The 26,284-nt window shown below is 41.9% G+C and overlaps 1 protein-coding gene across 5 annotated transcripts in view; it reads left to right on the forward strand.

Moving 5' to 3' along the window:
- Window positions 1-26,284, forward strand: part of LSAMP (limbic system associated membrane protein) — a 1,400,662-nt gene that overhangs the window by 1,361,301 nt on the left and 13,077 nt on the right. For 3 of the 5 annotated variants that reach the window (XM_033146535.1, XM_033146537.1, XM_033146534.1), the window contains 4 exons: window positions 6,875-6,995; window positions 8,191-8,339; window positions 17,472-17,507; window positions 18,795-18,972. In XM_033146535.1, coding sequence (XP_033002426.1) covers window positions 6,875-6,995; window positions 8,191-8,339; window positions 17,472-17,507; window positions 18,795-18,949 — 461 coding nt within the window. In that variant the 3' untranslated portion in view covers window positions 18,950-18,972. Of the gene's footprint in view, window positions 1-6,874; window positions 6,996-8,190; window positions 8,340-17,471; window positions 17,508-18,794; window positions 18,973-26,284 lie in introns of those variants that run through there. The other 2 variants (XM_033146538.1, XM_033146539.1) reach the window with 2 other exon arrangements.

The raw sequence follows: 26,284 nt of genomic DNA on the forward strand, positions 1-26,284 counted from the left end.
TTCCCTGCTCTTGCCAACCTAGCAGTTTGAAAGCACGTCAAAGTGTAAGTAGATAAATAGGTACCACTCCAACGGGAAGGTAAACGGCGTTTCTGTGCGCTGCTCTGGTTCACCAGAAGCGGCTTAGTCATGCTGGCCACATGACCTGGAAGCTGTACACCAGCGCCCTCGGCCAATAAAGCGAGATGAGCGCCGCAATCCCCAGAGTCGTCTGCGACTGGACCTAATGGTCTGGGTTCCCTTTGCCCTTTACCTTTAGACTTGTCTAGGATCGCACTGCCAGTCATACTTGTGCAAGATAATAATCAATATTATTTCCTCATATAGAGAAGCACTCGTTCTCTGACATTAAAGGAGATTGGAGAGGGTGCAAAAAAAGATGTGACAATAAGTAACTGTACAATGTGAAATGCTGTAATTACTATCTTCTGAGTGACCACATCTGTATGCAAATGTGCACCACGTTTCTTTATTATTTTCTCCTAATGGCCTTTGTTTGCCATGTTTTCTGAGATGAAGTGCCCTTTCTTATTAAATAGCATCATTCTAATGAGATCGTTATTTAAAAGCCTATCCTACATGTAGGCATGAGATATTTACCCTTCCATTGTGGGATAGATAAAAGCAGCAGGGAATACAGCTTGTTTCCAAGATCAAAACTCCTGGCTTCCATTATATTATCATAACAAAGGGAGCAGCATAACTCAACTCTTTCTTAAGTTTTCCTCAACTTGATAGGCATAAAAACAAAAGAAGAGCCCTTCTAGATCAGAGCAGAGCCCCATCTCATCCAGCATTCTGTTCCTACAGGAGCCAACAAGAAGCCTATGGGAAGCTCACAAGCAGGAGTAGGAGTGACTTGCCCAGTGGGCAACAATGTTCTCCTGCTGGGTTGGGTTGCCACTGTCCTTTGAGTAAATAATTTTAATATAGATTCTATTTGCATAAATTTGCATAGGAGTTGTTGTTGTTGTTCAGTCGTTCAGTCGTGTCCGACTCTTCGTGACCCCATGGACCAGAGCACGCCAGGCACGCCTATCCTCCACTGCCTCTCGCAGTTTGGCCAAACTCATGTTAGTAGCTTTGAGGACACTGTCCAACCATCTCATCCTCTGTCATCCCCTTCTCCGTGTGCCCTCCATCTTTCCCAACATCAGGGTCTTTTCCAAGGAGTCTTCTCTTCTCATGAGGTGGCCAAAGTATAGGAGTAAACCATAGCAAAAAAAACAACAGCTGCTTTGTTTTCAGGTGATGTGGATGCATCATCTTAGAAGAGGCATTTCCTCATGCTTCTTTCGAGATGGGGCTCGAGATGTGCAGGTATAAATATTAGGGGTGTGCACTGGCCACAAGATTCAGTTCAGATCAAAATTCAACACTTTGGAAAACAGCCTGCCTCTGTCCAAAGACTGTCTTATTTGGCTTGGAGATTGTCTGCCTTTTCCTCATTCCTTCCCTTCCAAATACACTGTTGGGAAATAATAATAAAAATTAAACTTTTTAAATTGCCCTTCTGACAGAGGTGGACGAGATTTGTAGCCATAGCAGCTGCTCTAGTGTGCATAAAACCTGGAAAATTGCAAACAGATTGGTACAGAAACATTTGTCAGGGGGACATTTTAAACTTTGCATTATTTTTTTAAAGCAAAATGTCTATATTGTTTTTATTTGGGGGCAGAATTGGATTATATTTGTAAGGAAGTTTGCTCCTTCTAAAAGCATAAATTCTGCTGAATTTCAGATGGGTAACTGCAGTAGCCATTACAGTTTGTGAGTCTACTTTGTTTCCTCACCCGCGCTCATGACTGAAAAACCAAAAAAGTGGCTATAATGTTATTTCTTCTTACAGAAGTAGGTGAAATTTGAAGGCATAGTTTCCAGAATAGATAATTCCGGCCAAATAACAGGCAACATGTCCAGGAGCTTTTGTAGCAGGGATCTTTAAAATTTGATTTATTTAAGGAAATGGCTATAACTTCTTTTATTATAATTTGGGGGCAAAATCAGGGCAGATAGAGTTGAGCTACTCTTGTTCATTTCTCAGCCCAACTCCTACCTTCTAGTCATATAGAGTATGTTCTTTCTTTCTTTTGCTTTTTTTGCTATTAATGGCTAGTCTGTACTGGTGTGCTTTCAATAAGCACCTTAAAGCCTGGTTGCTTGTTTATAGCCTTTGGGGAAGTTAATGAGGCCAAAAATATCGCAGTTGGAGATATCTTGCTTGGTGACTAACTGAAGTTTATGTAAGATTGAGAGAGAAAAAAATTACATTAAATACTCGAATTTGACTCTCTCTCTCTCTAAAGGCTTTTGTTTGTTTGAGCTGTCATTGCACATTTTATTTAGCAGTGGCTCAAATTAAAAATGCACAATCTAAACACAACACTGCAGATTGCAGCTCTAGCACATAGCTGGCTTTTTGTGTTAGGAATAAAGCAAAACCTGGAACGCTATTAATCTATGGGAAAGATGCTGGAAATTATTTTTAATGAGCCATCGTTACTTTTACTGGATGTAGTTTGCCAGTTACTAAAAGCATTTCTGTACTATTTTTCCCCAGTGCACATCATCATTATTATTTAATATTCCACTGTTTTGTGTACAAGCAAAGGTGGTGGAGTGGTTAGCATGCTGTACTTAGACCAGGGTACCTGAACTGGAATCCCATGAAGTCCTCTGACCTTGGCCCACTCATTTGCCCACCTCTCCCCCCACAATCTACTTCATGTGAGGATAAAAAAGAATACGCTCCATGCAGGCTATCCTGAGAGGAAGAGTGGGATACAAACATGACAAATAAGTACCGTATTTTTCCTGTGTATAACACGCCCCTGTGTATTTTGGGGGACTCAAAATTAAGAAAATTGGGGAAGATTGCCGCCGTGTATAAGACTACCCCCTTTTTTAACATTATTTTTTATTTAAAAAAAAAACAACCTAGTCTTATACACTGAAAAACATGGTACTTGAATTTGAATAGAAGCACAAAGTGGACAGAAAACTTTGATTTCACATATGCATTTGGGTTCTAAATTTGCTGCTCAGAAAAAGTGACCCTGAGCTCACCCAATGCAGCCACCAGTCTTAGTGTGTTGTAGTAATGAAAACGACAGTTTTAATACCATTAAGAATTTCAAAAAGAGGTTAAAAAATAAAACTGCAATTAATGCCCTTATATAGAAATCATCATTCCCATGCCATTCAAGCCATAAGAAACAAAGTTACTGATTAAAATTACAGTAAAGGTAAAGGACCCCTGAGAGTTAAGTCCAGTCGCAAACGGCTCTGGAGTTGCGGCGCTCATCTCGCTTTACTGGCCGAGGGAGTCGCCGTTTGTCCGCAGACAGTTTTTCCGGGTCATGTGGCCAGCATGACTAACCTGCTTCTGGCGAACCAGAGCAGCGCACAGAAATGCCGTTTACCTTCCTGCCTGGAGCGGTACCTATTTATCTACTTGCACTTTGACGTGCTTTTGAACTGCTAGGTTGGCAGGAGCTGGGACCAAACAACGGGAGCTCACCCCATCGCAGGGATTCAAACTGCCGACTTTCTAATTGGCAAGCCCTAGGCTCTGTGGTTTAGACCACAGCGCCACCTGCATCCCTAAATTACAGTAGCACATCTAAAATCACCCCAAAGAGTAAATAACATATGGCAGAGAAGGGATGGACAGATCAGGCTGTGTCTAGGCTAGGGCACTTTGACAGATGTAAGTGTCTTGTCCCCCATTTGCACATTAATATGCAAAACAATAAATAAATAGAAAGATCTGCACACACAAAATAATACATAACTAAATCTTTAAATATCTGACTAATCACAAAATACATATTTAAATATGTGTTTTATTTCAATATATGCATTTCTAAATGTATTTAAACCTACAATGCACATCTTAGCACATTTTCAACAGACAGCTGTATTGCAAAATTCAGAGAAGAGCAGAAACCTGAGGATAATTACAATTCAAGGGACACATTATTCTGGGAACTGCAGATCAGGTCAGTTCACATTGGAATTTACAGAAACTGACTTCTGCAATCATCCCTGGAACAGAGTAAACAGGTGTTTAAATCAATATGTTTATCCTACAGCTAAAAAAGTTGGCTTGGATATATTTTTCTTGTGTCTATCGGCTACAACTACAAATCTGACTACCCTTGTAATAGGGCAATGCTATTTTAGAAGATTTCATATTGAACAGGTGTTGTCTTATTTGCCACCTTTGAGAAAAGGGGGGTGTCATCCAGTATCCACTGAAATGCTATAGATGGAACATTAATGTGAGTTTGAGCTTCAACTGCACCCTTACCATGTATGCTATAGCCCAAAAAAGCAAAATCAATGCCTGGATGAGAATAGCTGGTGTGAGCCAGTCTCTTCTCTCCATGCATTAACTATTCCCTGTTTTAGTTGGCCGAGCATGGCTAAACTCTTTCTTCACAATGCTCTTTTGAATATCAGCCTTTAGGGGGCATAGGAAACATAATTTGTATATCAGATTATATAGTTGCACGGTTCCTCCACCGTTGGAATATTGTTTAATTTTTATCACCCCTCCTAAAAGAAAAGATATAGCAGGAGGGAGGGCAAGGATGAAGGGTGATATACAAATTTAGTAAATATATAAATAAATTTATGATCTAGGTAAGATTCCTATATTACAGGGGGGTTGAACTAGATGACCCTTGGGGTCACTTCCAACTCTACAATTATTTGATTCTATGATTCTAAGTATGAAAAGGGAAGCAAAAGGACTCCAAGTTCTCTTTGTGGTTTCAGTCATTAGAAGGTGATGTCACTCAGTCATTCCTACCTAACATGAGAGGAAAAACATGCTCAGTGTTGAAGCATGTGATTTGTACAAAGAACAGGAGTGCCAGCTTGGCCCTGCGACTGTGGGTGCCCGGGGCCATGGGTGCCATGCAGCGTGCATAGTCCTGGCACCAAAATTTGTGGGTGGCTGGCCTCTTCATGGGGAATTTGGTGGGTGCTTGGGCACCCAGGGCCCCAGAGATTTGGCACCTATGACACAGAAGGCTTCAGGTTCGACTTCTAGAATCTGTTGGGCTTGGTGGACAAAACAGCATGCCCAGATATGATACTGTAGAACAAATTGAGAAACATCCCAAATCTGTGGGGCTGCCACAGCTAAATCTGCATCCCAATTAGGGAAGTGGAGCAGAGGAATCTCCTTCTGCCATCCTCGTCCTTCACGATCTCTTGCCCTTCATTTAAGGTATCAACATTCTTAAGAAGCAGCATATATCTTTCATGCAGCCTGTCCTTATGTACGATTTCTTGGAAGTAAGCCCATGGAGTTCAGCGGAGCTTATTCGCAACTCAGTGTGCATGTAGTATTTTAGTTCTTTGTATCAGATGGTATACTAAGAGAAAAGGAGCTGGGGGTAAAAGTCAGAACAGCAGCTATTTTTGTATTTTAGTCACCTGTTCCTCCTCCCGAAACATAATAACATAAATAAATAGCGAGTAAATACAGGCCTCTTTCAGATCCAGCCAGGCTATTGCAACTTCCATTGCAATACCTTCTCAGCGAAGGGGAACTGCTGTTTTTCTTAGCAACTGAAATCAGTTGGCCTGGAGTTCCTTAGACAGGGTGATGGGCGATCAGGATTAAAGCCAATGGAACTGGCCATGGGCCTGCCTAGAATGTCTCTCTTAAAGTGTTGTGGAGCGTGGCTAATATGAAGAATGCTGCTGAACGTGAGAGAGTCAGCTCCTTGGCAGGGAACAGGAATACAAAGCATTGCTAGGCCTGGTGGTGTAGCTTTCAGGTCTGTAGAAAGGTATTTGTTCATTTCATGACTCATCTCGTGTGTGGGGTCCAATGGAGCGGAAATGGTTTGTCTCCCTGCAGATGGCAAAGAGATTTACTGCCGACGAAAATACATTCGCACAGTGAGGTTTTGAAAAAACACCCGACACTTCTCCTGGTGCTTGCCTTCTTTATCCCTAGGTCTCAGTGTGACCGTTTCATAGCAAGGTCGAGTTCTTGAAATAAAGATTTTGTGCTAACTAAACAGGGCATATTATATTCCCCACAACTACCACTTTTGTGTATAAAAAACACATTTCCCTTTTCCAAAGGGATCTGATCCCTTTCCTCTTGAAATCATAACAGCTTATTTCTGCAAACTCGGTAAAAACAGGAAAGCTGTGATCTTGACAGCCTCAACCACTCATCCACAGAAATTGTGGTGGTACTGTTAATAGCAAAGGAGGAAACACCCTGAAGTGAACATCCTACACCAGCCTTTGTCAGACTTGTATCCTTCAGATGCTTTAGATTACTACAACTCCCATCAGTTACAGTCAGCATACGGTATACTGATTGGAGTTGCTGGGAATTGTAGGGGGGAACTATGGAGGGCACCAGGATGGCAAAGATAGTCATACACCTATGGCTGGACACTTTGATACTGAAGTAGAAGCACATGAAGCAGTCATTGTAGGTAAGGTGCATGTGTGGCATGCTCCACCAAGGACAAAGATGTCAGGATAGCAAGAGGGGCCTCAGAGATGGGAAGGAGTAAACCACACTTGTGATTCCTCAGCTGCTGCAACCAGCAGTTCCAACAATGACCCCAAATCAGCTCAGCTTGTCTGCAACATTCACCCATCTGAATTTTTCCCTTTAATTTCCATTGCTGCTTTTGTCCCCTTGTAACAGGTGAGTGACTCATAATCACTTGTTTCCTTCACTTTTGTCATTTTTTTTTGGCAACCTTAATGTCACCTTCCATTCAATGGGTCTTTCTGTTTCATGCAAAAGTGTAGATAAGCTTGGGTATCTACTGCTTTGAATGGCTTTGTTCCTCCCGTCATGGCTCCAAAAAGTCTTTCTCTCCTGCAGACCCTCCAACTATCACGGAATCCAAGAGCAATGAATCTGCTACCGGACGACCAGTTTCACTTAAGTGTGCAGCCTCTGCTGTTCCTACACCTGATTTTGAGTGGTACAGAGATGACACTAGGTAATTATACTGCTTACATATTTTTTCATATGTTATCTTTGATGTTTAGTTAAAGGAAGAAAGAAACCTAAAGCCCCCTTGTTCTCTCTACAATCAGTGTTTCACAACCTACATTTCAAAATGGATTTTGCTTAAGGAGATAGTGCAGTTAATTCACTGAACACAACAAAACACAGTGTTGTGGGAAGGAAATGGGGGAGAAAATGGGTGTTTAAGGGCCCTCCCACGAACCTACCCTTTCTGCACCGGATATGCCACTCACAACCAAATTTTTCAAGGAGACGCCACATCACATTTGAAGACACATGATGGAACGCAATGTGTAGGTTTACTCAAAGTACAGTGGTGCCCTGCTAGACGAAAATAATTCGTTCTATGAATTTTTTCGTCTGGCGGTTTTTTCATCTAGCGAAGCGGCAATGACAGTCGCGCTCCGCTAAATGAAAAAAAAAAAGACAAAAATTTTTCGTCTTGTGAAGCAGCCCCATTGACTTTTTCGTCTTGCGGGGCAGCTTCCGCTAGACGAATGCCGTTCGTCTAGCGAGTTTTTCGTCTAGCAGGGCATTCGTCTAGCGGGGCACCACTGTATACTACAAAGTCTCCTACAGCTCTGTCCAAAGTCAGTGGTGATTCAAATAGAAATCCAACTTGCAGTCATCCCATTCTTACTGCTGGGAAGTACACAGTCCATACAAGAGCCACACTGTCTGAGCTGATCAGCTCTGTGGTGAAGATGCTTGCCTTTATCTCAGTTTTATTTCTTCCTTCCCTTGTCTTCTTCCACTTTTAGCTTTTTCAAAGCTTTTTTTGTCTTCATGCAAGTATTAATAATTATGATTTGTGAAGAGCTTAAAATACAAACAAACCAAGCACAAAGTACGTAAAATGCAAGTCCTGCTGAAGGGCTTGGAGTCTAATTTAGATAACAAAGTGGCAGAAACAAGAGTAATATTTATTATTTATGAACTACTTAAAAATCTATAACTCCCGTCCTCTCCCTTTTCTTTCTAATTCTTTATTCTTATGTCCCCACCCTTATCTCCTGTTCATCTTTGGTCCCAGTCTCCCTCCTGTTTATTTACATGTCTGCCTTCCAGTCTCTATATAGTTCCATTCATTTCTCTTAGCATATGAGGAGCACACGAGTGACTTTGTACCATTACTGTATTTATCAATTACTTTTCTTGGTTCTCAGGATAAATAATGCCAATGGTCTGGAGATCAGGAGCACAGGGAGCCAATCTTTCCTAACAGTGGCCAACGTCACTGAAGAACATTATGGCAACTACACCTGTGTGGCTACCAACAAACTGGGAATCACAAATGCTAGCCTATTTCTCTACAGTAAGTATGGAAGAGGGAAGAAAAAGTCCAAGTGGTTTTTTATTTTAAAAAATGCACATTTTGCAGTAAGACTAGGATTCCCTTTAATAAAGTTTCATGTACAGTCCTTCTTCCACCCATACAGCCCCTCTTGAACAACTTAGGATATGGTGTGGGGAGCTACTAAAGAATCGCCCCAAACATGGCAGGCCACTGCCAAATCTGAGGTGATTTACTACTCCTTTGGCTGCCTTTCATGCCGTGGTCTACAATGTTTGGGTGTGGGGGCTGACTTTCTGTAGACCCCTTTTCCAGGAGCACTGGTGGCTGAACTGGGGAGGAGGTATGGAGACTTTTCCTCTGTGAATTTTCCTACCATTATAGTAAAAGACGTGGCCACATTCGTACTTGAAATCCAATGTAAATGACTGTAAGAAAAGGCAACCTACTCTGTCCTTGTTCATCATAGAACATGGGAAAAACCACCATCATAATCCATTTAAAGAGAAAATAGGTACCAGACCACCGTGTGGCCAAAACAATAAAAAGACATTTTGAACACTTGGTAAGACGATGGAGGTTAGCAACTGGGAGAAAGAAAGGGGAGGCTGGGAAATGTGCAGAAATGAGAAACCGAAAGGGGAATAAGGTCACAAAGCAGAAACAGAACTGGAAAAAATTACTTGAAAGGACGTGACTGTTTTCAGAGACTATGAGATGAGATGATACTAAATCTCAGGGCCGGCCCACATATGATGCAAGGTGAGGTGACTGCCTTAGGTGGCAGACTTAACAGGCAGGGGTGGAGCAAGGGGGGCAGGGGGCGGTCCGCCCCAGGTACTGCCCTGGGGGTGACACTCTGGGGGTAGGCCCTACCCCCGCGATCGACACCGGCGGCGCAGCAACTTTTAAAAGGCTGCAACGCGCGAACACCAGCATAGCATCTGTGCTGCTGTTCATGCGCTACAGCCTTAAAGGTTGCCGCACCGCACAGAAGGGGTGCCGGCCGATCACGCCCGCCATCTTGGGTGGACTGCGCATGTCCACCCAAGATGACGGGCGCGATGGGACACACATGCGCAGTCCAACCAGGAGGCTGCGCACGCGTCGTGACGTCAGGGCGTGCACGCTAGGGAGCGGCGCATCGCCCCCCGGGGAGGGGTGCCTTCAAGTTTTCAGCCCCGGGCGGCAAAGCAGCCCACTACGCCTCTATTAACAAGGGCATCAGATCTTGATGTAGATCTTTACCCCCCCCTTTGTTCCTAGTGTAGATCACTCACCCCTTCTTCCTTGGCAGGGAGGGGAGGCTACATTTTGTGGTTCACCTCAGGTGCCAAAATGTCTTGGGCCAGTCCTGTTGAATATAAGGCAAAGGTGAGGAAGTCTGTGCTAACTAACTACAGCTGAATGTGTTTTTGTACACAGAATTACTAACTGTAGGTCATTCCTAATGTTGAACAGTAGCCCTGAATTTTAACTTTCTATTAGCCCAACACGCAAACCATAAAAATGGCATTTCAGTTATCGAACAACATCAGATAGTCTTAAATCCAATCAATAATTCATGTGTAGAAAAGGCTGTGAGACTATAAGAGATCATTCTGAGAGCATATTCTGGTTTTAGGTACAGAATCATATCTTCCAACTTTATTTTGTTAAGAGAATAATTAGGCTAAGAAATCAGCTGGATTATTCACTGCCCCCCCACACTTGCACCCTTTGCTGGATTCTATTTTATGAACATTTTTCTTCTCTTAATTCTTTATTAATTTGACTAAAAGAAAAAGGAATCACCATGATTCCCTAACTAAACATGACCTTGCTTTGCAGTTGTTTCCAGGAAATCTAATCAAACCTTCAGATCAGACCTGACATATCCAAGGTTTACTTCTCTGTAATAAATTTCTAAAGTTCAGTCCATAATCTCCCCTGGACATTATATATGGAGTTGGGGCTATTATTTCTTTTTCTATCAGCAGTTTCTTTATAAGGTCTTCATTGATTTGAAATATCCCTGAGGGCAAACTCAGTTAACACAAATAATTTGACCTGCTATAGCTATGACCTACTCACCTGTGATGATATAAGATATTACGGAAAATGAAAAATATAAATGGCTAGGAGATGGATGAATGTTGTTGTTGTTGATACTTTTATTACAGGTGGACAAACTGGGGTATGATGCATGATAGGGCCAAGCCCAGATTTTTATAGGAAGCCAGTAGTATATACCCAAAGAATAAATGAAAGGAAATCCATGGTGATCTAATTTTTTTAATTATTATTTTTTTCAGGTTTTTTTTATCTAGGATTTAAATAAAAAAACCAGCCTGGTGCCCTCCAAATATTTTAGAGTATAATTCCCATCACCCGCAACCAGCATAGTTAATGGCCAGGGATTTATGAGAATTGTAGTCCAAAATGCCTGAAGTACACCAGGTTGGGAAAGGCTAATAGAGACTTCTAGATGAGCCTTCTAGATTAGTTAGCACAATGGCACTTTCCTCCATCTAGACAACCCCTATTCTGCTCAGGAGGGTTGGGAGAATCCCCAGAATGGGGTGTAGGGTTAGGAGAGGGGAGAAACGCTTACACTGATAGAATGATCACCTTAGTACAGTCTTGAATGCCAACCTGAAGGAGCATCTCCACTCACCTTAATTCTGCCCAGAAATTGAGGTCCTGTGCCAAGGGCCTTCTGGCAGTTCCCTCACTGCGAGAAGCGAAGTTACAGGGAACCAGGCAGAGGGCCTTCATAGTAGTGGTGCCCGCCCTGTGGAACACCCTCCCACCAGATGTCAAAGGAAAAAACAACTACCAGACTTTTAGAAGACATCTGAAGGCAGCCCTGTTTAGGGAAGCTTTTAATATCTAAGGGCTTTACATTTTAAAAAAATAATAATAATATCCAAGGACTACTGTATTTTAATATTTTGTTGGAAGCTGCCCAGAATGGCTGGTGAAACACAGAGATATGGGCAGGGTATAAATAATAAATTTTTATTCTTATTTTACATTTAAAAAAAAATACTGCCTAGAATGCAGTTAGTAACTGCACCTCTTTGCTTATTTCCTATTCAGCATCTCCTCTCACCACTCTGCTGATTAAGCAGTAAATTTGGTGGAATAGTAAAAGTGACTTGGGGGTGATGTGAGAAGCTCTTGAAAAGAAATGGCAATGAAAAATTATTGGCGTGGGCATGAATGTAGTAGACCAGTGGACTACTACACTAGTGATGGTGCCTCCACATCAAAGTTAGCAAATGTGAGCAGCTTAGATGTTATGCTAATGCAAAGAAAGAAGGAAGCTCAAGTGCATCAGTGTGTTGCTTTTCTTCACAAGCTCAAGTTGCAGGTACAGCCATGGTTTCTTTAACAAATCCCAAGTTAATCATGAGTTGTCCCCAGGGCCGTCTTAAGCATATCTGGCGCCGTGGTGCAAAGCTCCCTCCGGTGCGCACCCCCTGTTTCCCAGAGTTTTTTAGGGAGGAGGGCGCTGCCGACAGGACTGGAGGAGGCGGGCGAGGGCGGCAAGCTGATGCCGGGAGGTGCCTCATCCAGCCTCCACCTCTTCCCTGGCGCCCTCCAGAACTTGGCGCCATAGCGCCCCACGCTACTAGCCTCTATGTGGAAGATGCCCCTGGTTGTCCCGCTATCAAACAAGCCCAGGCTTGATTCTCTCAAAGTTTGGGTGTTTTCCCCAGCTGCTCTTGCCTCATACCTTTGTAGTTTGGTTGTCTGCAGTAGGGTGCTCAAACAAACCATGGTTAAAGAAGGGTGCTGGGTTCACACAGAACACCAAACCACCGTGAAAGCAAACCAACAACAAACCATGGCTTCAGATCACAATGTCATAAGACATAGTGTAGCATTATGTCCAAACCAGGCCATTAAATATCTACTGAGATCAACAGGAAGCAGAGGGTACTTGCAATTCCTACTCTCTTTATATCTGTATAACATCCAAAGCCACTCTGCATGCAATTAAATGTGTATATACTGTACATCTTTGTTTTTTTTAAGTAGCTTTTCTCCTGTGACTAAAGATGAACACTTCTCTCTAACTTTTAGATAAGGTGGGGGGAGGGTGGACCTGGAACAAATTTCCTATGTAGTCCACGAAGATGAGAAAAACTTAGTATTTCTGTGTTAAAGAAGTGTATAATTGGAGGCCTGGTAGTTTATAATTGGCTATCATTAAGCTTCAGAAAGAAGCAAAAGGAAGCACAAGCCATTTTGAAATACCCCTCCAAGCCTGCTTGGCCTCACATCCAAGAACAAACTAGAGCAAGTGATACAGCCCTCCCCTTTTGGGTGGTTTTCTTTTTCGGAATCAAAGGGATTGAAGCATCAGTAAGAGACTTTTCATGCTTTTTAATAGAGAACAAATTTGTTCAAAGATATCCTCTCCTTTGAGAGGCAGATGGAATGTCAGTGCCAGAAGGTTCTGTAGTGGTTGAAAAATGACAGGAGCCGAGATTGAAACTGCAGAATAGGGGCAAAGTGAAATGTTTGTGGCTTTGCCCATAGCAAAAGGGTGCGCGGGGCTTATTGGGTCCTGCAAATTGTTTGAAAATACAGCCTAGGAAGGGACAAAAATAAGTGATGGATGATCCCAGGCAGAGCGTGAAAAAGGCAGAGGTGGGCCTCAATACACAGCACCACCTGAAGCAAAATGCACTTTGGGAAGTAAGGGACTGGACCCAAAGGAGGTGGGAATATCTGTCCTCAGCTGAGATTTATACCTGTCATTCCTATGGCCATTTAGAAATGGGAGGATTTGTCTAAAGAAATGAAGCAGAGCTAGGCAGGAGAGGAGCAAGATTGAAACACACAGCAACAGGAGTAATAACAAACTGTCAGAGGACAATGCCCTGAAATTGATCAGAAAGGCCAAAGTGCTATCATCACTGCAGAATATAGTGATCAACACATCAGAGGTATCTCCCCTAAATACCAGATGAAAGAAGAAATTTTCTTTAGACAGCTTCCTGTCTCCCTGAGAGACATTGGCTGTCAATATGTGCAGCAATGTATATAATTCAATCAATTGTTTGACAGCTCGTAGGTTCATTTATCAAATTTTAGTGGCATCAATGGACTGAGATCTGGAAAGCGTTGAAGAAAAACAGAGTACAGGGTTTTTTTATTAAATCCCCCAAAAATGCTGCAATCCTATACACACTTGCATGGGAGAAAGCCCTACTGAATTCAGTAGAACTTAGCTCTGGGTATTCATGTATAGAACTGCACCATAAGCCACAACCATACAGAAACTTTGGTGGTGGAAGAAAACCTGGGCAAACATGCATTTCACAAGCCTTACTCTGAATCACAAAAAGAGGTGGGGGAGAAATGGTGGAAAATAGAACGAGGGCTCAGGAATCAAGTCCCCCAAATTTTCTGAGAACAGATTAGAATGTGTACATTTTGTGTGTCCAGTATATCGAAAACTCTTTTTTTTTAAATTAAGTTAATTATTGATAAATAAATTCTGAGATGTCACAGCAGGACTGTGCAGATGTTAAATGTCCCATATGCAAATGCAGCCTATGTGCCTCAAATGGAGGGAGGGAGCAAGGCAAGTGGGTGTAATCCTGCCTCCCCATCCACACAACCAAAACACTTGCACTCAGTCACCTAATATCAATATAACTTAGCAGTGTGTGCTGCAAACTCTGTGGGAAATTCAGGTCATATTTTACCAAGCGGCTTTCCTTTGAAGAGAGCCCTGAAGATTTATGATAGCTGCGTAATATAATCCTGGTGCAAATGTACAGGCTGAGCTGGCGGTATGAGGTCTCGGGAGCAAGCACACGCTCCGTTGCATTGCCATTTTAGAACCACATGATAACACAGCCTTTCCTGTACATGCACACACTGCCATTGGAAGCATTGTTTACAACCCGCTAGCTTCACATTAGGCGGACACGGGCGGCACTGTGGGTTAAACCACAGAGCCTAGGGCTTGCCGATGAGAAGGTCGGCAGTTTGAATCCCCATGACTGCATGAGCTCCTGCTGCTCCTGCCGACCTAGCACTTTGAAAGCATGTCAAAGTGCAAGTAGATAAATAGGTACCACTCCGGCGGGAAGGTAAACAGCGTTTCCATGTGCTGCTCTGGTTCGCCAGAAGCGGCTTAGTCATGCTGGCCACATGACCCAGAAGCTGTATGTCAGCTCCCTCGGCCAATAAAGCGAGATGAGTGCCGCAACCCCAGAGTCATCCGTGACTGGACGTAATGGTCAGGGGTCCCTTTACCTTTACCTTTCTAGTTTCATATTAACATTGGACAGGTACATAAGCCATCTTGAAGGAGTTGCACTACGAAACGTGGCCTATAAATACTTTAAAATGATAATTGATTGGCAGCATAAAAACTGGAGCACACTTTTCAGTCGCATGGGTGGAAAGGCACTTGACAAAGTTCTGTAGCTGCCATCACATGGCAGCTATCCTTGCACGGCAAGTTTTCAGAGGGCAGTAAGTCATCCAGTGAACCAGGTTGTTTTCTCAAAACTTTTACAAAATGTGGCATGGATAATTTTTTTTCCTGCTCCTTTTGCTGCATAAGTTTCACATGGCCCACAGAGGCAGAGGCCACATGGGGCAATTTCATGCAGCCTTTTCTTTGTGGTTGTAACATGTGGACCAGCTCTCAGTTGTGATTTAATGAACGGACTGTGCAGCAGACCAGTGGCTAGCATGCTTTTCATTTCATGCTTGCCTTAAGCATTTTACTCAGAGCTATAGTATCACAGAGAGTAACAAGGCAAGGTGGAATTATTAGGGCAGTAATGGGGTGGAGTAAGAAGGGTGTTGCACAGCAGGCCGGGAAAAGGTACTGCCGTTTTATACAAAGCAATGTAATAATGAGGCCAGAACGCTTCAGAATAACCACTTGTGAAGAAGTGTCTTGCCAACTGTGCGAGGGAAAGGTAATGGGCTTATGTTATTTAAGCGCACTAAATAACAAGGAAATCCTGTCACTGAAGCTGACTGTTTTCCCCGAACAATAGGCCCCCATTGCTACATAAACACTAAGTTCCAGCCTGGCTGTGTATTTTTCCAAGCAAAAAGACAATATCTTCCAGCACCTGCTGTGACATCAAACACTCCCATTAAGGCAGTTAGTGCAGGGAGATCTGTCATTAGTCACAGGGATGTGCTTGACCTGCTGTAGCCTGATTGGCTTATAGAGCTTCCACAACAAGTCGGGTTGTAATAGCACGGTGTGCTCTGCCCAAGGAGCATTGCGCCGTTGGTGCCTGAAGAGGTTTATAAGCAAATAATGACTGGCTGACTTCTTGAGAGATCTGCCAGGAAATGCTTTAACCTGTGATGAGCTTCATGAAGCTCCCATAAGCTAAGAGGGGACATTTGGCATATATTGTCATTCCTAGCTATGCTTCTGCCTAGAGCTTGCAGTTTTTGTACAGCCACCTGGTTATGAACGCACTCCCCACAGAGGTGTGCCTGCCATCTTCTCTGTGCAGTTTTTGGTGAATGCTTTTAACCTTGGCCTTTGACAACTGTGATGTGAGTTTTCAGGACCCAGCCTATTCTTGTGACTGTGGTTTGTTCTGGCTGTTTTAATTTAATTTTAAATTTTAAATTGTTGTAACCTGGCCTGGGACCTGCTGGTGAAGGGCAAGTAAATAATGTTAATTAATAACAAAAACAATACAAGGGCGGAATGTTAGCTCCTTCTGTTCAAATAGCCTTGCCCCCAATACCATCAAAGCTTATTCCTAGATCCTTTTAAATTTGGGTGCGGCTCATATTGGAATTTGCTGCTGAGGTCTAGCCCCCACAGCCTCTTCCCTTAGCCCAAACATCTATGGCAGTGGTGAGGCAGCAGTGACAGGCACCAGTCAAACAGATACATAGCCTTTAGGGAGGCTTCTGTGCTAGGCATCCTTCCCTGGCACCAAGAATGCTGCGATGTTCTAAGTACCAAGGAGTCTGGGAAATGTAGTTTTCCAAGGCAACTGAGTATATACTCGGATGCCCTGACAAAGTATATTTTCAAGGCTGCTGTTCCAGTACAGCAGTGCATCGATGATACTGCACAACTTGGTTGGTGCCCTGCCATTATCATCAAGTAGAACTTGCGTAAGTGAAGGGATGCCAGATAGAGGTGAGTTGGGGAATGGATTCTGTTGTACTACCAATGGCATCACTGGGAATTTGAGATGCTTCATTGGAAGGGATTAATAAATGGAATGAAATAAATAAATTTAGTACATAAATAATTCAAAGCCCTACATTGAGGTAGATTACACATATGCTTCAGCCTTGTGGCCAGCCTCTGGTTAGTTCATCCTGGCTCTGCCACTGATTTCTGGACAATAATTTATTTCTCTCCCCTCTTCTTATCCCAGTTTCCCAGTCTGTAAAAGTCCGAATGAAGACGTAAACCAAGCTTCTCCAGATTGTACCCAAACATGCTATGTGCCTGGGAGTCATTTGTATAACAGACTCTTTGGTGGTGACGTTTGTCATTTAATCAACATCTTTCCTCTTAAGAGAGAGAGGGTGGTCCCTTAAGTCATTTATTTTGGAAGCTGACTAGGAAATGCTGCAACATTGTCTGTGAAATCCACAATTTTCATTGGTACTTTGTAGATTCTGCCATGAGACAAAGGGGTTTAAAGATAAATCAAGACATATAATGCAATTGAGTTTGTACAAAGGAGATGCCACCATTGATTCTTGAACATGGGCTGTATGTACAGAGTAGAAAGTGTCTAGAATGTCTTTTCTGCTTGCAGTTCAGCATAGTTAACCAGACATATTAACAATACAAATTTAACAGCAAAGCAAACTAGGCAAAAGATTACTAGGTCAAAGAATTGTGTATTGGGATCTTGTGGTGAAATTTGGATAGTGAAATCATGGCACTCAAGTTCCCTCACAGAAGGCATCATAATTCCCTTTATATTCTGTATATTGCTTATTCAGCTTTGTGTCTCCTTCAGATGGTTCCTCCCTGCCTCATCACACACTTAGGTGCTTTGGGTAGAGCAAATGTTCTTTTGAATCAAAGCAATTTCAGGTTGGGAAGCACTCCAGGTTTGTAACTGTTGCTTGCTGAATGTGGAAAGTGCATGTTGCTTATTGTTTTGTTTTGTTGTTTTTCTCACTCCTTAGAGAAAATATTACCCACACTCCCCAATCCTTTTCCAGGTCAGTATATGTTTTGTGTCACAGTAGCTCTTAAGCTGGGTCATTCTCCATCAATTCAATAAGTAGGATGAACCAGGGAAGAGGAAATAGTTTACTTGTTGTGTAAAAATAAGACACCGTGTCTACATTCTGGTTGCTCCTGCCCTTATATCTACGTGCCCCATTGCTGGCAAACTCAGCTGTTCAACGCTTAAGCCATTGGTCTTTTAAACTTAGGTCACCTTAATCTTTTAACAATTCAGCACATTAGAGATTTTTCATTTGTTCTTCAGTCTTCAATTACTCTCTAACAGAAAACCTGTATAGACCCATGTAGTATAGCCCCTCACAGACAAGTATCACAGAATGCATATGGGAGATGGTTGATCTGTAAGTTGAAAAAAGTCATTATTAAAACACCCAGTTACAAGCTCACTTCGCATGGAAAGCTGACCTGCCAGAGAGGAGGCTTCTAGATTAACCTTCTATACCTGACATTTTAAATATTTCTCATAGAGGAAGAGGCTGGGTTGAGGTCTTTTGAAAAGGACTGACCCAAATGTGTATTCTGAGCTGGTATGAGCCAATGAGAAGACTACGTCATCTTGAATCCACCAGCTTCAAAACTAAAGTGAAGAAGCCAACATGGGATGATTTCCCCCCCCCCAATAGTAACAATTTGTTTGAATGCTCTGGTGTATGATGGACAGGTAGTCCACTGCATCACTTTACCATTACGCAGAGTGAGGTGGTTGTCCAGGCAGCAATGCAGAGGAGTAGTGGTCTCAGGGAGCGACAGCAAGGTGTTGGAGACTATGATTTCCTCTGCTCTCCCTAAGTTGGTCTGCTGCCTTCAGGTGCAGTAGAAGACACTGTCCCATTGGCAATGTTTGTCTGCCTGTTCACTTGTATTCTGTAGTTGGAATATGCTCTCTTGCAATGGAGATGGTCTTTCTTAGGCCTCCCCTACATGCCGAATGAATAGCCGGAGATATTGAAATGAAATCTCACCACTTGTATGTGATGTGCTGGCGCATTCAAATTGAAGGTCACCAATCAAAAAAATATCAGCCGCCGGTAACTTCAACAGCTCTGCTGTTCACTCAGCTTCTTGGTGATCCAGGTGCAAGGCAGGTCTTTTCTTTGAAAAGGACCCCGAGGCTCCCACAGAGCACTGGTGTGTGCTTTTATTATTGGAAGACACCCAGTGACAATGGCATCCAATACAAATGGAAGCACTTATTTCCACTCTCTGCACCATTGATATTTATTTATTTTTTGAATTTGTATCCCAGTCTTCATCCATAGATCTCAGGGCAGTTCGCAACATAATTTTTGAGAGTCGCTGGTCTGCAAGGGCAACTTGGTTCCAGAACAACAACAACAAACCCTCACAGACAATACAGCAGGTGTGGGGAAACCCTTTTGGCCTAGTGGGCAGGCCAACTTTGACATATGACTAGGACCACCCACCTGCTAATCATCTGGCAGCACAATTATGTTTTCCACATCTGCAGTGCAGCAGCAGCACTGATTATTAATTAAGAGGATAAGGGCATACAACCTGCTGGTATTGTCACTTGCTTGTTATCATTTGTTCATAGGGAATCCACACATTTTCATGGGGAAACTAAAATGGTTAGAACATTGTAGCCAGTGGCTACAACTGGGTAAACAGAGGCAAATCTACAAATACAATTAAAGGAAAGCAGATACAAAAACAATGTACCATTAAATTCAATCCTGTATATTTATTTGCCATAAAGATGAAGAAAAGCAATAAAGTAGGCCATTTGCAAACAAGAAGTCTAAAAATAAATCAAATAAATATGATTATCATATGAAGCAGGAATGAAAACGTGCACAGATACAAGAATAACATATTTAAAGGGCTGCTTTGGGTTTCTGTTTAGCATCTCTAAATTAATTAAATTTAGGTTTTATTGAAAACAAAGAGTTGTATTTAAATTAATCGCCCACATTGTGTGTGCCTTAAAAACATGCAGACACAACACATATAAATAATGCTTTATTCATAGTTATCATTTGGTTGTATTTGTTTGCATCCAGATATATGTATGTATCCACTCAAAGTAGCTTCAAGTTTAAAAGCTAAATAGAATCATAGAATCATAGATACAATTATTAACAATAAAAAAACTTACCTGAAATAATTATCTCACAGCAAGACAAGTTGAATATTAAAATTTCCTTGCTGAAAAAAGTAATATACTCAGAACATATCTGAGAAGCAGTTTAGATGCCACCACTGAGAAGGCCTTGCCCCTTGTTAAGTATCCATCTGATAATGAGACACAGAACTGAACCCCCAAAGCTGAACTTAAAGCTTTGGCAATTAACCCAGATGTTTGTTTGTTTTTAGATTTGTGGTTTTATCAGGTAAAGAATATATGGGTCCCACTTCATTCCTGCCTAAGGATAAAGCTACAGTCCTAATCACACTTACCAGAGAGTAAATCCCATTGAGGTGAACAGTATTCCTGCTTAAAACTATACTTCAAGGGCACACTCTTACTTTAAAACTTATCAAACCCTGGGACTTAGAAGTACTAACATGCACAGGATTCTCTGGATTGAGGCATTGTAGGGGATTGGACTAGACGACTAGATTTGGCCCCCTTCCCGTTCTAAAATTCTACAGTTCTAAATGAAGATAATCAGCAGAGAAATATATATTTGTACCCACATGATCAAAACTTTAACCTGTAAAGTTTTAATAGCACTTTATCTTGCATGTATAATGTGTCAGTGTGATTTATTCCATGCTTGAATTAATGCTCAAGCATTCGATTTTGATTCACATAAGCTACATCCTAGTCTACCTTCAGTGCATCCTGGATTACTGAGCAAATCTATAATTTTAATATGTAGAACCTTATTTCTCTGCCAAATGTTCCCAGCAGTTTCTTTGCCATGGGCAATTAGCACAGGTATTGGTGCTTTACTAACTGTTCGCTCTGCCTTTACAATTCACCTCTTGATAGAGCCTCAGGAAAAATATTATCGAATCCCTAAACTGTGTAGACATGGCTTCTTTTCTCAGACATGAATGCGCTCCTCTAAAATTTTGATCATATCATCCTTGCTCCTAAAGCCTTAGGCTGTGGCACTTGTTTTGTTGTGTTTAATATGAATTAGCATTTCCTGACCACATGGGCGTTACAAGGACACATTCGAATCATTTCTGATTTTTTAAACTTTATTAGTATGGGTCTTTGCTGTTAAAGGCAAACCATTCTCATTGTAAAGCAGCATTTGCATAAAAGATCCTGTGCGATAATTTACTATTTTGTCACCATTAGCCTATTAGCGTTATGTAGTCACCACAGGCAACAGCAGCCAGATAGATATAGAAAAGGCTGTCGCTATTGCGTTGCCTGGGATGCAAGCCACTGCGGATTACCTAACGAAAACTTGTTTACTGTCTAATAAAGCTGTTTTGATCTTTGTAGATGCCAGAGCAAAGGTATTTTTAGAGTGCACATTCTTCTGCTGAAAGTGCTGTGGGTTTCAATGTGCTTCTGTAGAGAAGTTTCCCATGCCTCCCATTTCAGTTCTAAACCAAAACCTTGGGCAAATGTCTCCCCACACAAGCCAGAACAATAGTGGAGGCAGAACAGTCTCAAGTTCTACCAGGTTCACCAGCTTCCTAAACCAAGCTGCCCCTCGTGTCTAGTATCCACGTCTAGCTTAAAGTTCAATCCCTTTCACCCTCCTTGTTCTCCAGCTGCCATTGCCCCTTGCACTTTCTGAAGATGCAATAGCAAAGTGGTGGTAATGCTGAATTTAATCAGCCACTCTTTTCACATACCTAAACCAGATACATGGTTACAGTAAGTGAGTCCAAGTAGATGAGGTTGGTGGTGGTGGGAGAATTAACAGTTCCCTTTATGTAAAGCAGGGAGAATGGAGAATGGCCCTGCATTGACTGTAGATTGTAGCTAGTTTCCTCTTAGATGTAGATATTCTAGCTTGTACTAACACTTTCATTTGGAGGATGGGTATAATGGTGGGCTATAGGCTATAGTGAGAAAGGGGTTTGTTGGAGGGATCCAAGGCAAAAATAGGAGCTTCCTCAAAAAGGTATGACCAGTTTTCTATTTGATGGATTTATATTTTTAACAAGGGTTTCTGTTGTCAAGGAGTCCCCCAGTAAATGGGATCACTCTGTCCTAGCAACAAACTCACTCTCTCTGGATGGCTTTCTGTGTGCAAGAAATTTGATAACTTGTGATAATAACAACTTTCTTCCCTTGATCTAACCAAGTCAAATCAAGTGATGGGGATGTGTTTTGCTGGTCCATCTTTTAAAATGATCTCATAATGCTCAAAAGGCATACTTAGGACTAGCTTTGTATAAGGCTGTGCGTATTAATCAGATCTGAATCTAACATGAGTGTAAGAGTAACATTCCATATATGGATAGATTTACAAAATTCAGAGAAGTGCAAATTTCACAGGAGAGCTGTGTTTTGGTTTGTGCATTGGTTGGAGAAGTGAGAATTTGGGTGGTTCTGTGAACTAAATTATCCCTCATCTCTACTTCTGTTTATGCTGGATAATTGAGGGGACCCATTCATCTTGAGCAGGAAAGTCCTAATCCTGCCAAGCTTCATGGTGTATTCTGATTATGCTGTTGGCATATGCAAGAGCCTACATACCTACAAGTCCAGGCTTCAAACCATTTTGGACCTTCAACAGATTCTTCTAAGCTCCAAAGCAGATATGATGTGTGCCAGAGAGCCAGTCTAACCCTGGTGGCTTCCTGCATTACAGTCATTTAGCTGTTCACCCCTTATTTTGCATATGCAAACATATACTGGAGACCCAGTAAAGTGGTTGGGGGAGAGTGCTTATGTTTGACTGAATAGACCAGGGTTCAAAATCCCACTTGGCTATGAAGCTGATTGAAGTAACAACATATCTTGCTTTAAAGATAAAAATGAGACAACCAGAACAGGGATCATGTAAAGAGTAAACTCGCTGTTCAGAGTTCAGTCAAATGATGGAAGACAATGACTGATTTGGAATAAACTGAGGGTGGGGGAGAGATTTCCAAAGGACAAATATACTGAATATCAGTGTTATAAGCAGGACAAAACAATTCTGAGAATGAGATAGCCAAACATTTGCTTAGAACTTTAAATGTAGAGAATCACCCATGCACATACAGCCCCATCTATGCCAACCTGAACTCCTTGAGAAAAGGGTATGGTAAAAATGTATATAAATTTGGATTACAACCAAGTTTAAGAATGAATCATATGCATTTGGGTCAACTGATGTATGCTGCATTTAAATTCACATAAGTTTTGTCTATATATTTCCACAAACGTTTTTTTTGAAGAAAGAAGCGTATTTTCTTTGTTTTCAGATGATTCCCTAATAATACATATCACCAGTCTGGAAGAAGAGAGAAACCTGCTTTAAGATTATGCTTGCCTTCTGTTTTTATAGGCACTTGTATTTTAAAAAAAACAAAAATGTTGAAAGAAAGAAAAAAGTCTGCTGCCCCATTAATAATTGGTATCCTTTTAGGCTTCAATAAGCAGAGAGGCTGAAAGTGTATAAGTAAGGCAACTGCTTTTGCTTTCTCCTCTGTCCGTTCCACTTGTCACTAAGTTCCCATTCAAATAACAGCATCTGGTTCTGTAATGGTAAATGGGAATCTGAAAGGATGGCAATGGGAGTGGGGTGGGGTGGCATGTCTCACTTTAACCTCAAATTATTCTCTCTTAAGGCAGTGGCAGCCAAACAGCAAACAGCTTCCCCTTTTACCATTTCCACACATCACAGGCCATCAAAGGATTTGCCTGACAAATTGGCTTCCCATATGGGTATTTGTGAACAGTGAACAGTCTTCCCATTCACTAACCCATGTTGGTAAAGTCATTTTGGGAAGTGTTGGTTTTATCTTCTGGACTCAGGCACTGGGGCTGAGCCTGTTGGTGACACTGTTCCCGTTCAGCATTGGCAATCATAAAAAAGCACATTACACATGACTGGGCTTGCATGATTTAATACCACTGCATAAGCGCTTATGCTAACAACAAAAACAGCAAGTCCTTTCCAAAGAACCTGGTCTTGTAGAAAAGCACAGAATGGTTTCCAAATGGATGGGCTTCCAAGGGAGGAAAACGCAGGGGAAACATTCCAGTCCTATCCATCCCCATCTTGCCTGTGTTTGTGGAAATGTAAAGTATATTTCCATAATCAGGAAAGTACAGCGTGAGGATAGGGGCAGTCGTGGAGGGTATAACTAAATGTTATATAATTTTTTTTTTAAAAAAAAAAAAAACCCCAAACAAAGTACATGGGGCTGCTATCCAAAATGATAGCTTGGCATCAGTTTCCTCCTTTGTCCTCCATAATGTAAAGTCCATCCTACCTGTGTCCTCTTCTTATAATGCTGAGCATTTATCTACCCTTTGAATTAGCAGCCAGTGATGGGAAATGCACAGTAAGTTGCACAAAACGTTGTGGAGGTGAAGGGTGATCTTGACACATGGGCTGCTATTTTCTGTAGCTCCCCAAGTTTGTTATTGTGTGTTGTGCCAGGGGTAGAATCATTTATGCCTTGAGGCAGGATGATGCTGACCTCGTAATTCCTACGAGATTAGTCCATAGAAGAAGCATTAGCCAATACTAACCACCAACATTCAGTGCATCTTCCTCCTTCAGTCAGATATTTTAAGGGTTGAGAGTCAGGTGTTTCAAAATGACTTTGAAATAAGCTTTTGTTTTGAGTTGTTGTTTTCTGGATAACTTAAGCAGTTCTGAAAAGTTGTCTGAAAGCCAGACCACAAGCAGCACACACCTGCTGAGCTGCTTTCACACAACTTACAGCCTCTCCTTGAAGACAATTTCTGTGTTGCGAATGGAAACAAGAAGGCAAGAAAAAGGTGCCTCAGTTTGGTATGTTTATCAGCTCCCATTATTTACAAATCCATATATCAAGTATTATTTTTCTGAGGGCCAACTCTAATGGAAACTTTTTAATGGTGACTACTTCAGAATAAGGTAGGTAGCCGTGTTGGTCTGACACAGTCGAAATATATTTTAAAAAAATAATAATTGTCCAGTAGCACCTTAGAGACCAACTAAGTTATTTTTATTTATTTATTTATATATATATATTTCTACTTCAGAATAAGCATACTGTAGAAGATGTCCAACGTGCCTGCAAACTGTATATTGGTCTCTGTGGTACTCGCCCAGCTCATTTTCTATTTTTGAAGCAGCCTCATAATTTAAGTAAAGTTGCTCAGAGATGAAAGGTGATTGTTTTCCAGAGAGCTACATATGGCTAAGTGAGGTGGGTGGGGCCCTATCTCCTAGCATCCCTGTGTTCTGTGTGACATCTGCAAAACAGGAGTCTGTGCAGAACGGGTCATACCTCCATAGGCTGTCAAGTTGTGCTTCCTGTCAAGTGTTAGCTAATCCAGGTATCACAGTGCATACATAGGCTCCTCTTTGCAGATACTGTCCTACAGACCAATCCTGGCTCACCAAGGGATCCAATTTGCCCAGTGAGGGTGATCCCTTTGCCTGTGGAGCCAAAATGTTTCCCACCTCTGGTCTAGTGTCCAAGATAAACCTACTTTCCCAAACAACTTCTGTGCACGTGGGATTCTTATTACTTCTTTCTTTGAAAAGCTGTTGCACAAATTGATGTGCATCGTGTTGGCATGCCAGTGCAGTTTTGTTTTAAATGTTTTTTCCCCTATCTTTACATTGCCTTGGGACAACAATAGCAATAATATTAGCATGTCAGAATCATAGAATTATAAAGCATCCATGATGGATGGCCATCCAGCCTCTGCTAAAAACCTCCAATGAAGGAGAGTACATCACCTTCCGAGGAAGTCCATTGCACTGTCGAACAGTGGGAATGTGCATTCCACTGAGAGTAATGCAATGCTCCTAGACATCCACACTTGGATATGCATTTATATATGCATTCAACATCTATTTTCCCTCCTCTCCACCTAGCTTGCACAAAGGTTTTGTCTATCCAGAGGTTTGACATATAGGACATAATGTGGTTCAGAATAAGTGCTTGCACCAACAGAACAATGCTATCCACACTGGAATCTTAACCTGATGAACTCTTCTAGAAACTCTAGCTGTTGAAGAGGAACCAGTTCATTGAGATCATTAGTTCAAAATTCAGATCTCAAAAGAAAAACTAAACAAAAGACGTCAGAGTCAATGGAATCTTCTTTGTGCACAAGTTATTAGCATGGGTATAGTGCAGGGATGAGGGGCATGTGGCTTCCAGCTGTTGTTAGATGCCAGCCCTGTTCATCAGCTACACTAGCTGTGACTGATAGGAGTTTGAGTGCAACAACATCTGGAGGGCTACAAGTTCCCCATCCTTGCTACAGTGGCAAATGAGATCATGTTCTAGGCAGGACATTGGTGGCAAATGTGATTTAAACTGCAGTTGTGAGGAGACACTTCAGTAGGAGATTACTTATTCTGAAGTTGTGCTGTGCCCTGCCTTGCACTCGAGGGAAGTTCAAGTAGTCTCAGCACTGCTTGAAAATATCCTCCCACTCGGGGAATTGCCACAGTACAAGTTGTTCTTGTAGAGTGGAGGGATTTCATCAGTCTTAAAAGTTCTGTCATGCTCTTTGAGCAAATGCAATGTGATCTTAGTGTGAGAGAGAAGCAGTGGCAAGACAAATTTCTTCAGAAGAAAATTACAGAATGCCGCCCACAAACGGTCAAGTGACCAGAACACAGTGTGACAGGGTGATACAATAGCATTCACA

The sequence above is a fragment of the Lacerta agilis genome, chromosome 4, assembly GCF_009819535.1.
Source record: "Lacerta agilis isolate rLacAgi1 chromosome 4, rLacAgi1.pri, whole genome shotgun sequence".
Lineage (NCBI taxonomy): Eukaryota > Metazoa > Chordata > Lepidosauria > Squamata > Lacertidae > Lacerta > Lacerta agilis.